The 13,661-nt window shown below is 38.3% G+C and overlaps 1 protein-coding gene across 2 annotated transcripts in view; it reads right to left on the bottom strand.

Moving 5' to 3' along the window:
- Positions 1–4,629: 4,629 nt before the first annotated feature.
- The window catches only part of mRpL47 (mitochondrial ribosomal protein L47), a 48,719-nt gene continuing 39,687 nt past the window's right edge, over positions 4,630–13,661 (bottom strand). For both annotated transcript variants that reach the window (XM_070088983.1, XM_070088988.1), the window contains one exon: positions 4,630–6,220. In XM_070088983.1, coding sequence (XP_069945084.1) covers positions 6,073–6,220 — 148 coding nt within the window. In that variant the 3' untranslated portion in view covers positions 4,630–6,072. The remainder of the gene's footprint in view (positions 6,221–13,661) is intronic.

Raw genomic sequence — 13,661 nt, 5'->3', positions numbered from 1 at the left:
TTTGTGATAGTTTCATTTGCATCACCTTCATCCCATGTTTTCTTCTGGGGTGTTTATAGGGTAACCCCTCTTCAAGGGGGGCTCCTTGGCGTGGTGAAGAGGCTCTTGGTCTGAGGAATTAGACCTATCGGTCTTCTTCCTCAGACCGAACCTAATTACCCCCCAATCTCCCCTCCCCTATCCCATCCTCCCCTTTTTCCTTTCCTCCTCCCCCTCCCCACCCCTCCCTTTTGCCCTTCCTCTTTTTGTCCTTTGGGATTTCTCCCACAGGCGCGCTAGTTCCTAGGTAGAGGAAAGGATACCGGGGTCCATCCCATTCCGTTGAGGTTCTTAGCGGTGGCATAGTTTGCCGTGGAATCTGGATCGCCTGGGGATGTCCCGATCCCTCTCCGGTATCCCAGAGTAGCTTTGGGTGTCTTTCGGGCGACGAGTGTATCTCTGGAAGCCACCTTTCGGATTCCGGGGGTGGTGGCCGAAGGAGGTATGCTTTGTGGCGGATATCCGGCCGCCCTCTCTTTTGTCCACCGAGGTAGCTCGGCAGATGTGAGGTTGCTATCCCGGATTGTTAGTTTACTAGCATGATGGGTAGGGTATGGCACGGGTTCCATGCTGCATCTGCGCTACTTGCGGTGCTGAGGTCCTCTTGGGCGCGGAGGGAGATTTCTGGCCCTTTCATTCCTCCTAGGACCTATCCCTCCCCGGTCCCCCCTTTTTTTTTCTTTTTTTTATTTTTATTTTCTTTTCTTCTTTCTTTTTTTTCTTAAAAACAAAAAGAAAGAAGTAACCTAACCATGGCAGCCCTAGTCCATGAACCTGGTACCCCCGGGCCCCTTCTTGATACCGCACCCCGTTCTGACCCCGCCTCGTCTTTGGACCACTCTTCAGACATTCCTCATGCCTCTGTACCTATTGCCGGTGCTGTTTCCTCACCCGCTTCAGGTACTGAGGCCTCGACTGACTCTTTCGATTTATCGGACCTTCGCTCTCCTCTGACTATGCTTCCGGCCTCTCCCTCTACGGTGCGGCAATTTTCAAATCGCCGACCCGTTCCACGTCGGACCAACTCTGGTCCCACGCCTAAACGCCAACGACAATTACCTGCTGATGATACTTCTCCACCTTCTCGTTCTTCTCAGAAACGATCGACACGTCCTTTACTACCTTTCATACCTGTATCATGTTCAAATTAATAAATAAATAAATAAATACATAGCAGCATATGTGTAAAGTACCCAGGATAACCCCAAAAATTCAAGAGTGACATATTTCCATTGGTGTCCTTTTATATTTACACTTATATTTACTTTTATACTTACACTTTTATATTTACACTTACCTTGGAGGAGATGTTAGTTTAATTAGTTGGTTTGATGAAGGAGATGTTGGCAGAGGTTTAGGGTGGTGAAGATAGCAGGGCAGTGTATGTTCAGCGGTCCTATACACATCCAACAACATTGGAGAGTTACTCTCATGTTTTTTTCTATCGCTTACTTGCTTATCTTACTTGCTACACTGTTAATTCTACACACTATCGCTGGCTGGAGCTATAGCCTGTATCGATACCTGCTCCTTTAGTATCATACATATTGTAGAATCACTGCAGAAAACACATTCTCCCCTCTCTCTTCCTCCTCTACTTTAGTACTTTGCTATGTCTTTTTCTTGAATTCTATTGTGTTTCTCACCTTCTTTACCAAAGGGCTGGCACTAGGAGCTTTCTTTGGGCCCATGTTGGCTTATTTAGCAGTTGTAAGCACAAAAAACAATAATTATTATGAAATGTGCAGTATGAACCCGTGGGGTGATGGTCACATGCTGGTAAACAATGGCACACTGAGTGTGAATAGTGTGGGAGACTGGCTTTGTGTGCACGCAGACGGGCAGACACGTACCAGAAGGTCGCCGAATCACGAGTCCAATCACGAACCACGAAGATAATTTTTCCGAAAAAACTTGCCAAAAGTCGGATTTCACGAAAGTCGCAGCCGCCAAACAGCGGGGGTCCACTGTACTCTGATAATTGTACTTGTGTGTGCCTGCACCTAAATAAACTTACACACTGTGCTGGCATGCAGGTACACATTAAAATCACTAAGAGTGTCTCACTAGTCTTGAAGATGCAAAAAGCAATGGTGGCTCGTCTACAGGAGCTGCAGAGCTGCAATCCCCCCAGATGCTCACTACCAGACATATGACTTCATTAAACTTACGTTAAAATAATTTGCAACTGACAAATATATTACAGGAAAAATCTGTTGTATGTTTTTTCAATGTATTTATAAGCGAATTTTTTTTTTTTGTTGAAACGAGATAAAAAATGATTAAAAATAGAAGTTTGATGTGGCACGATAGCATAGGTATTACTGGCATTACATCTGGCAGTGAAGAGCTACACTCAATGCAGCACACACCCAGTTGTGAATATTCATGTTGTAACGCATGGCTGGTATTGGTGTTGGTGGCCGTTTAAATCCTTTTCAACAGCGTCAAATTTAATTACCATTTGATAAACAATGGCAGTGGAAACTAGAGTAAATTCAGTTAAATATTTACAAAGTATTAACTTTTTGCAGTTGATTATAAGTGAAAAAGTAAATTTAAAAGAAAGAGGACAACATACACCAGTTTTATCCATTCCACAAAAAAGTAGAAGCAGGAATAAAGAATATACGCGCCAGTTTAGCGTCAGTGTTTACCAGAAAAGTGAATGGCTTTGTGGCTGTGATGTAAAGAATGCTTTTTCTGTTTTCTATGCTTACTATTTGGTGGAGACCTTTCATGGACAAAAAGTGGCGTGGCTCTACGACTTGAGGCATATACGTACCACAAAAAGTAATGAAACATGAGCAGTCAACCAAGCATATAAATAATGTTATTGATTTGTCAGTGCTGGGTAAAATGAACATTGCAATTCAGCATACAAGATTTTGATAGCAAAACATAATTTCAAATAGTTGTAACATCATCACCTCAGCTAGCCACATATCCACCAGCAGGATTGTGACGACCTCTACGGGTACGTATATGTGAATGCTTATCATCATTAAATTTAGTTTAATTTTGAAAATTATTACTTTAATAACGTTTATTATGCTGTTCTATCAGGCTTGCAGTCACGCAGTCCCCCCATTCTACTGTTTGACGAGCCGCCACTGGCAATAAGCATAATAATAATAATAATCACTCTGGAGCACTTTAAATGTCGTATATTACATTAATATAGACATTTTCATTAATCCATCTATGATATTTTTTAAAAATTACATATCATATAAACATAATACATACAACCATAATAGAATAAAGTGACATATGAGATGTGGTAGGTAGGCAGCTTATAGGAGTGATGGAAAGAATTCCGTTTTCTCTAGTCCAACACCAGAAAAGCTGTGTACATTACATTATTACTGGGGTAACTGTAGAAATATGTTCCCTTCATATGCTTTCACTCATAGCGTCATTCCCTCTAAAAATGGTGTTGCATGAGAATAGGAGTGTTGCTGTTATTTATTCTATTGCACCAATGTGAAGACAACTGGTACACAATGTAAGGTGCTTGTATTGTTGGGTGAAAGCTTCACAAACGTATGCAAAATGAATGTGTATGAACTGTAAGCAGATGGGTATTAATATGCATTCATTTGTTTGTTTACATTCTCTGCATCTCTCATTCTCTCTCTCATTTACAGTAGACCCCCGATTAACGATCTTTTTTCATTCCAGAAGTATGTTCAGGTACCAGTACTGACCGAATTTGTTCCCATAAGGAATATTGTGAAGTAGATTAGTCCATTTCAGACCCCCAAACATACACGTACAAACGCACTTACATAAATACACTTACATAATTGGTCGCATTTGGAGGTGATCGTTAAGCGGGGGTCCACTGTACGTACTTGTTTTCACTCGTTTACGATGGCATCTAAAGGTAGTTCTTAGAAATGATTAAACTCACTGAACAAAGTATGTTGATGATAAAAATAATAATAATTATTATTATCGCTCTGGAGCACTTTAAATGATGTATATTTCATGTAGGTGTGGTAGCCAGGCGAGTTACCACACCTGACTTCCTACAATAAATACTTCTCACCTCTCATTCTGCATTAAGACTACAAATATTTTACGGTAAGCACTGAGTGTAATGTATATGTATTTTCTATTGTTTTTTAATGCTTAGTTCTATTGCTAACTTAATATATGATAGCATAAACATGTTATCAGGCATTTATATGCATTTATAAATGAAAAAGGGTGATTTGTTTTACATTGATTTCTGCTTTATGGTGGTAACCTGGAGCCTAACCCACCATATAAGTGGTGCCCTATTATATGTAGATATATATGTTATACAAATGTAGTACATGAATGGTATACAACACCGACAAGATGAAAATTAGACACATATGCAGCATCTGGGTATCTTTAATATAGATACCCAGATGCTGCATGTGTGTGTAATTTTCAGCTATACAAATGACAGTTGCCTTTTTGAGATTTCTTGTGAATTTGTGAATATACATGATTTATAGGGAGGGGGGAATACTACAGTCATGCTCGACAGTGCTAAATGCACAGGAATGACATGGATTAAAGAAAAGGATATGTGACAGCAATGAAATTCCTTCATATGTAGTGCAAATTTACTAGCCAAGTACTACAGATGCCAAGAGTCACACATGCTATGACATCTAGACATCACTGCTTGTCAGGTCTGCTACTGGTACACAGCAAAACTTACAAGTCAGTTCTCCACCATACCCAAAATGTACAGATCTTTTCCATTCTATTTTATTTGTTTTGCCCATGTGGGATTCACTGCTTCAAAAAAAAAACAATATTTCTTGAAATTTTCACATAGTTAGAAGTCTTCCTTATGCCCACTCAAGATGCTCTTCCAGCTATGCTAGTGTATTAACTCTGCTAATTTATACCAAATAAATAACTAAACCAATGTTTGTTAATTTTTCATATATTTTCAACATTCTGAAAATTTTAGTCATATATTTTCACCATTCTGAAAATTTTAGTCTTTTACTACCCTTCAAGATACTAGTAAAGATACCAATAAAGCACTCTTGATCCATGAAATTGGAGCAATTCTCTACTTTCTTGGAATAAGCCTGACTGCTTCCCATTCCTAAGGTGCCATATAACCCCTACTGGTCTACAGCTTTGCTATGAATACAGCAATAATACACTTGTGCTTTGAAAGCTTTATAATGTGAAGATACATGCTGTACTATTATATTCATGGGGGAAGCAGCAGACCAACAAGTGTCACCCAGCACCTGGGGAATGTGAAAACTAGGTTTGATCCAAGGAAAGAGAAGGTAGCTCCTATGGTCAAGAGCCCTACACAAGCACCAAATCAACTTGAAGATACATCACTCGACAAGTCTGTAGTACTCATTATAAGTGTCTGTAGTACTCATTATATTTAATAAATGAAAAGTTATCTTAAAAACCATAATAAATATAGTATAATAATAATTTTTTAAGTTAAATGTTTCCAGTTTGTATAAAAGCATAAAATACAGACCAGAAGAAAAAAATATACGTGTTGGCAATGTGAAGTGTGCTACTGTACTCAACAACTATCTCAACTGAAATTTACTCAGCAAATGTCTTCAAATCAAGCTATAATTATTAGCTCACATCTACTAATTCTAACCCCTTCTCCTGTATAAATTACTAAATTTAAAACGAGAAACTTTTGTTTTTCTTTTCAGGTCACCCTGCCTTGGTGGGATATGGCTGGTTTGTTGAAAAAATCTATTAATTCTGGCTATCTACTACAATACATGTTTTAATCCCTTTCTCTACTTTTTCATCTCCCCTTCCAAACTCAAAAGACCCAGGTCAACATTTTAGACAATTTTATAAAAAAGTTTCTGCAGAGTCAATCTGATTTTTGCAACTATTGCAATTTGGTCCTGCCTCCTCCAAACCATCCTCATAATGCTACATTACTCTATATTTTTCCCATAGCAGTGACACCTATCTTAAAACAAAGTGTTGCAATGAAAGCAGATTCATCATAAATTTAAGGCAAAATATAAATGAACTATTTCAACTGAGATTTTTATCATGGTGACCCCGAGAATCCTTGCGTTTGCGCAGAGCCTGTACATCCACTTCAGGGTACTGCTGCTGAAGTTTTTCCATGTCAACATCTGGGAAGCGTCGCAGGAGCTTACATACATGACTGCGAACACGCCTGTAAAAAATAAAAGATTATACAATTATAATATAATGACTCAAAAAGTTTATGCAAAATTCTTAGTACATTATTCTAATTAGAAAGTACAAATAACAATTATCACCATAAAAATAAAAAATATTAAACTTTCTATTTAACCCCTTAACCCTTTGACTGTCGCAAACTGTCATTCTATGTCACAAAAGATTTGGGAAAAAAAAAGATTATTTTTTCTTATGAAATGATAGAGAATCTTTTCCCAATGGTAATGACACCAAAAGTATGAAATTTAGTCGAAAACTCATGGAATTACACTCCCGCGAAGTTAGCAGTCTCGGGGACATATACGCATCGGCAATTTCGTCGACTTTGAGCCCTGTTTTTGGCCAATTCCGTCATTCCAGTTCACCAAACTCATAGCTATTTTTTTAGAACTCCATTTTTTCTATCAGCTGAGTACAAGAAACCGCCCATTTACCGATTTGAACTACCCAATAAAGTGGTCAGAAATTGGCAATTTGGCCAATTTCACGCAAATTAAAAAAGATGCCAATTTCAAAATAGGGCCCAGAATAAACAATGTAGACATTCTTGGCACTAAAATAACATATCCTCTGTTCATTAGTCACGTCTCTAGGCCCCTCTTATATTACTATTGCCTTCTATTTTGATTTTTTATTCATACAAAAAAATACAAAATTTACTGTTATGCAGACTATTGTATTATTGTAAAAATGGTATAAATAATATCAGTGCACTTGTGAGAGAATATCAGACTCCCCAGTTGATGTGTATTGGACGTGTGGTGTAATTTGCTTACTCCTGAACATTGGTAAAAATCAAATATTTCCGCTATTTTGAGCTCAATTTCAAGGTCGTTTTCATCGAGAAAGTAATGAAAATCATCTCTACTTCTGTAATATATTTCCATTTTATCACCTGAGACCATGAAAACGAGAATACAATGATAAATACTATATGAAAATACACCTCAAAGTCGGCGTAATAATCTAAAAAAACGGTCAGTTTTTTTTTCTCATTATGCTATGCACTGCATGCTGCAGGATTTTTTTATGTGGTGCACACTGACCACACAGACCCATTCTCTCACATGTGGGCCTACTAGCTTTCTCCTGCTTGATTTGAAGCCGCTAGAATTTACGCGTATAAATACGTCAGAAACAGTGGCACGTAAGACGTATATATACGACGTAAACAGTCAAAGGGTTAACTGTCCAAACAGATCTAAGTTCTTACTGCTAGAGCTCCAAACGTAGATCAACGTTTTATTTTTCCTGCCTTCAAATTTGGTACAATTGGCCTGAGATGCTTGGTCAGTATAAAATGGGTCTTAACACACAGTGTGCACAGTATTAAAAAAATCTGGGACCACTTAGTACCTTTTGGGAGCACCAGTTCAATTGAGCACCAGCTAGAGCAAACAGCATGGCAAACACCAGGGATTCACTGAAGCCATGTTGTATTAACACTCCCCTTTTAAGAGGAAAGTGATGCTGACCCCGAGTTTAGTGGCTTTGAAATGGATGTAATCACATGTGGTTGAGGAAATATCAAAAACCTCAATAATAACCCATGTGCAACATCCTCTCAATTTTGATTCTATAACCTATGCCCTAAGTAGAGAGAAACAATTCTGGAAAGTGTAACATGTGTTCAGCTGACTGGCTGGGTGGCTGATTGACTTTGGCTGTCTCTATATCTGTCTGTCTGTATCTATCTCTGTCTCTATCTCTCTGTCTGTCTCTATCTCTGTCTATCTCTGTCTATCTCTGTCTCTGTCTCACAGGTACACATAAATACAGTCATTATACATAGTGTAAATTACCTAGGATAACCCAAAAAATCCAGACAAAGTGCTATACTGTGCTTGTAAGTATAAGGCATAATAAGCATGACTGGCAAGTAATATGCATTTTCACTTGTTCGGGAATCAGACGTGATGATTCTGCATCATGTATAATACCTGATGGTCATGAGTGGCTCTCTGAGACAGAAATACAAGCAAACAGAGAGACAGGAAGACAGACAGAAAGACAGATAAGCAGAGACAGAGATACAGAGACAGAGCTAGACAGACAGAAAGACAGACAAGTTTATGTATAACAGTGAAAACAAATAAAGCCAAGGCAGCGCACGATCATCAAATGCCACTCCACTGCTGCACTGTCATCTTACACCGTGCTTCAAGGAGTTTCATATATACTCCAGCATGTCTAAAGACCTGACGATCTGTTGGAGTGTGAGCAGGGTAATATTTAGTGAAGGGATTCAGGGAAACCGGTTATTTTCATATAGTCGGACTTGAGTCCTGGAAATGGGAAGTACAATGCTTGCACTTTAAAGGAGGGGTTTGGGATATTGGCAGTTTGGAGGGATATGTTGTGTATCTTTATACGTATATGCTTCTAAACTGTTGTATTCTGAGCACCTCTGCAAAAGCAGTGATAATGTGTGAGTGTGGTGAAAGTGTTGAATGATGATGAAAGTATTTTCTTTTTGGGGATTTTCTTTCTTTTTTTTGGGTCACCCTGCCTCGGTGGGAGACGGCCGACTTGTTAAAAAAAAAAAAAAAAAAAAATGTCTAAAACATTGCTGGGACTTATAAATACTTTGTATATATTTCTAGACAATAGTATGTGACCAAGACAGATGAAAATGTTCACCTGTCAATGTGTTTGAGACTATTTGAGCACTATTTCAGTACTAAATATTAGTGTCAGAACAAACATTGGCTATGAAATCACAAGAACTACTACAAATTGTAATTATCAGAACATAAAAATTATAAATTAAAAAAAAAAAAGAGAGAAAAAGAGGTATAGCAGTAATATTTCTGCAAGCTGCAGGACTCCATGTTGCCAACAAATGAGCATCCATTGCCAACTTCGAGGCCTTATATCTCGGTAAGTATTTTTTTTTTTTATTATCACACTGGCCGATTCCCACCAAGGCAGGGTGGCCCGAAAAAGAAAAACTTTCACCAGCATTCACTCCATCACTGTCTAGCCAGAAGGGTGCTTTACACTACAGTTTTTAAACTGCAACATTAACACCCCTCCTTCAGAGTGCAGGCACTGTACTTCCCATCTCCAGGACTCAAGTCCGGCCTGCCGGTTTCCCTGAACCCCTTCATAAATGTTACTTTGCTCACACTCCAACAGCACGTCAAGTATTAAAAACCATTTGTCTCCATTTACTCCTATCAAACACGCTCACGCATGCCTGCTGGAAGTCCAAGCCCCTCGCACACAAAACCTCCTTTACCCCCTCTCTCCAACCTTTCCTAGGCCGACCCCTACCCCGCCTTCCTTCCACTACAGACTGATACACTCTTGAAGTCATTCTGTTTCGCTCCATTCTCTCTACATGTCCGAACCACCTCAACAACCCTTCCTCAGCCCTCTGGACAACAGTTTTGGTAATCCTGCACTTCCTCCTAACTTCCAAACTACGAATTCTCTGCATTATATTCACATCACACATTGCCCTCAGACATGACATCTCCACTGCCTCCAGCCTTCTCCTCGCTGCAACATTCATCACCCATGCTTCACACCCATATAAGAGCGTTGGTAAAACTATACTCTCATACATTCCCCTCTTTGCCTCCAAGGACAAAGTTCTTTGTCTCCACAGACTCCTAAGTGCACCACTCACTCTTTTCCCCTCATCAATTCTATGATTCACCTCATCTTTCATAGACCCATCCGCTGACACGTCCACTCCCAAATATCTGAATACATTCACCTCCTCCATACTCTCTCCCTCCAATCTGATATTCAATCTTTCATCACCTAATCTTTTTGTTATCCTCATAACCTTACTCTTTCCTGTATTCACCTTTAATTTTCTTCTTTTGCACACCCTACCAAATTCATCCACCAATCTCTGCAACTTCTCTTCAGAATCTCCCAAGAGCACAGTGTCATCAGCAAAGAGCAGCTGTGACAACTCCCACTTTATGTGTGATTCTTTATCTTTTAACTCCACGCCTCTTGCCAAGACCCTCGCATTTACTTCTCTTACAACCCCATCTATAAATATATTAAACAACCACGGTGACATTACACATCCTTGTCTAAGGCCTACTTTTACTGGGAAAAAATTTCCCTCTTTCCTACATACTCTAACTTGAGCCTCACTATCCTTGTAAAAACTCTTCACTGCTTTCAGTAACCTACCTCCTACACCATACACTTGCAACATCTGCCACATTGCCCCCCTATCCACCCTGTCATACACCTTTTCCAAATCCATAAATGCCACAAAGACCTCTTTAGCCTTATCTAAATACTGTTCACTTATATGTTTCACTGTAAACACCTGGTCCACACACCCCCTACCTTCCCTAAAGCCTCCTTGTTCATCTGCTATCCTATTCTCCGTCTTACTCTTAATTCTTTCAATAATAACTCTACCATACACTTTACCAGGTATACTCAGCAGACTTATCCCCCTATAATTTTTGCACTCTCTTTTATCCCCTTTGCCTTTATACAAAGGAACTATGCATGCTCTCTGCCAATCCCTAGGTACCTTACCCTCTTCCATACATTTATTAAATAATTGCACCAACCACTCCAAAACTATATCCCCACCTGCTTTAACATTTCTATCTTTATCCCATCAATCCCGGCTGCCTTACCCCCTTTCATTTTACCTACTGCCTCACGAACTTCCCCCACACTCACAACTGGCTCTTCCTCACTCCTACAAGATGTTATTCCTCCTTGTCCTATACACGAAATCACAGCTTCCCTATCTTCATCAACGTTTAACAATTCCTCAAAATATCCCCTCCATTTTCCCAATACCTCTAACTCTCCATTTAATAACTCTCCTCTCCTATTTTTAACTGACAAATCCATTTGTTCTCTAGGCTTTCTTAACTTGTTAATCTCACTCCAAAACTTTTTCTTATTTTCAACAAAATCTCGGTAAGTACGGACCCTAATTTTTTTTTTGCCTTATTACACACATAAAACTGCCCTCTTTAATTTAAAAACAATTTTTATTTTTCAAAATATTCGGAGCACTGGCAGTGAGAACGTAGATCTATGTTTGGACAGTGAACAGGTTAAAGCACTAATGGAAGAAAATGGGTATTGACGGCCAGTCATGACAACTGTGGTGGATAGTGATGAGACTGTTTTGCCATGATTTTAGTAATAACATGCAAGTCTGTAACCAACAGACTTCATCCATCATACGCTGACCTCAAAAAAATCGTAAAATGTAAATATCACTGGTGCATTTACACCACTGTAGCCGATGAGCGATAATTTTTTAGCTAACTTCAAAACACCATAAAATTTTACTTTTTTATCAATTCCACTCACTTTAGTCTTAATCGAGCATTTTAGTCTTAATGTGAGCATAGCAGACAGACACAGAATGGTCTTATATCAAAATTAAATGTAAATAGTCATAAACAAATGAGAAAAAACACCCAACCAACCTACCTGTTTTTGTCTGTACTGAGTATACACATTACAAACTTGTGAATATATATCTGTATAACTGTTCCTACCTCCCTCCACCGCTGATCCTAACTTTGTGTCAGTGCAAAACAACTTCATCTGACCAGGTGTCTTTTATTTTTTGACTTAGTGCAAGAACCTTAAATTGAAAACCAGTCATACCCCTTGGTTCAAAATATGCTCAATGGATTTTCCATGATAAAATCTGTTTTCTTTCTAGTTATTATCAATTAAAAAAGTCAATATAAATTATTTTTTTTTTTACCTCAAAACAGCCATCACCTGCCAAGCCACAGTAACCAAAAGAAGAAAATACATTCACTATCAAGTGCAATGCAATCCACAGTTAGGTGCTACTGATTTATAACCTTATTTTTTTACTGTCTACTGTATACAATTTATTATAGCATTAATGCAGTAACAGTTAGGTGCTACTGATATATCTACTCTTAGTCATTCATTATATTTCATTACTACTATATCACTATATGCTTATTAGTCTTTACAATCTATTATTTATTATTATCATACTGGCCGATTCCCACCAAGGTAGGGTGGCCCGAAAAAGAAAAACTTTCACCATCATTCACTCCATCACTGTCTTGCCAGAAGGGTGCTTTACACTACAGTTTTTAAACTGCAACATTAACACCCCTCCTTCAGAGTGCAGGCACTGTACTTCCCATCTCCAGGACTCAAGTCCGGCCTGCCGGTTTCCCTGAACCCCTTCATAAATGTTACTTTGCTCACACTCCAACAGCACGTCAAGTATTACAATCTACTAGCACAATATACATGTACACCATTATTGTTCAATCACCCCCTTATTACAGATATTAATATTACCCCTTATCACTCTTCTACAATTCATACTCACTTAAATATTTATCAGTTAACCCTAAATGCTCAATGCTGACACCGACCTTCAACTGAACCATGTAATCTAAATCCCAGTCACCATTCAACTCAAAGCAAGTGCCTTTACTACACAGCAACAGAAGCCAGTACTGTCCTCAGCAATGCCAGAAATATTACAATTTTGAATTACAATATTAGATCCCTAAGTAAACACTATGATAACCTCCTGGCACTCCTAGATTCATTAACTCTTTGAGGGTCCAGACCTCCAATCTGAAAATTCCCCATAGGGTCCAAGAATTTTCAAAAAAAAATTATTTTTTTTTCTTATGAAATGGTAGAGAATCTTTTTCTGAAGGTAACAAAACAAAAAGTACGAAATTTGATCAAAAACTGACAAAATTATGCTCTTGCTAATTTGTTGTGTCAGCGATATTTATGCAGCAGCGATTCTGCCCACTTCGAGTCCTATTTTTGGCTAATTACATTGTTCCATTAGATCAAATTCTTAGCTGTTTTGTTAGCATGTGTTCCACTTTATCTACTGAGCACAAGAAATCGCCCAATCAGCTATTTCAACTACCCAATAAAGTGATCAGAACTTGGTAAACTGGCCAATTTCACACAAAGTTCAAAATATTCCAGTTTCAAAATAGGGTCGAAAATAAACAATGCAGGCATTCCTGGCACTAAACTAATATTTCCTCTGTTTATTAGTTATGTTTCCAGGCTTTACACATGAATTCCATTTTGATTTTTTTTCACATAAAGAATTTTTATTCACACCAAAAAATAGAAGATTTATTTTTATGTAATACTGCAATAATTGTATAAATAATATCAGAGCATTTGTGAATGCATATCAAATCCACCAGCTGATATGTATTGGATGCGTGATGTGATTTGTTTACTCTTGAACATTGGCAAAACTCGAACTTTTCCATTAATTTGAACTCAATTTTAAGCTGTTTGAGTGCTAAAACCAATCAAGATCATCTCTATTTCTGCAATATATCCTTTATTCTAACAAATGAGACCAAGAAACCGCGAATACAACCATAAAAAATATACAAAAATACACCACAAAGCCGGTTTTAATC

The sequence above is a fragment of the Cherax quadricarinatus genome, chromosome 2 (assembly GCF_038502225.1).
Source record: "Cherax quadricarinatus isolate ZL_2023a chromosome 2, ASM3850222v1, whole genome shotgun sequence".
Classification (NCBI taxonomy): domain Eukaryota; kingdom Metazoa; phylum Arthropoda; class Malacostraca; order Decapoda; family Parastacidae; genus Cherax; species Cherax quadricarinatus.
This window is presented reverse-complemented; position numbering and strand designations above follow the sequence as displayed.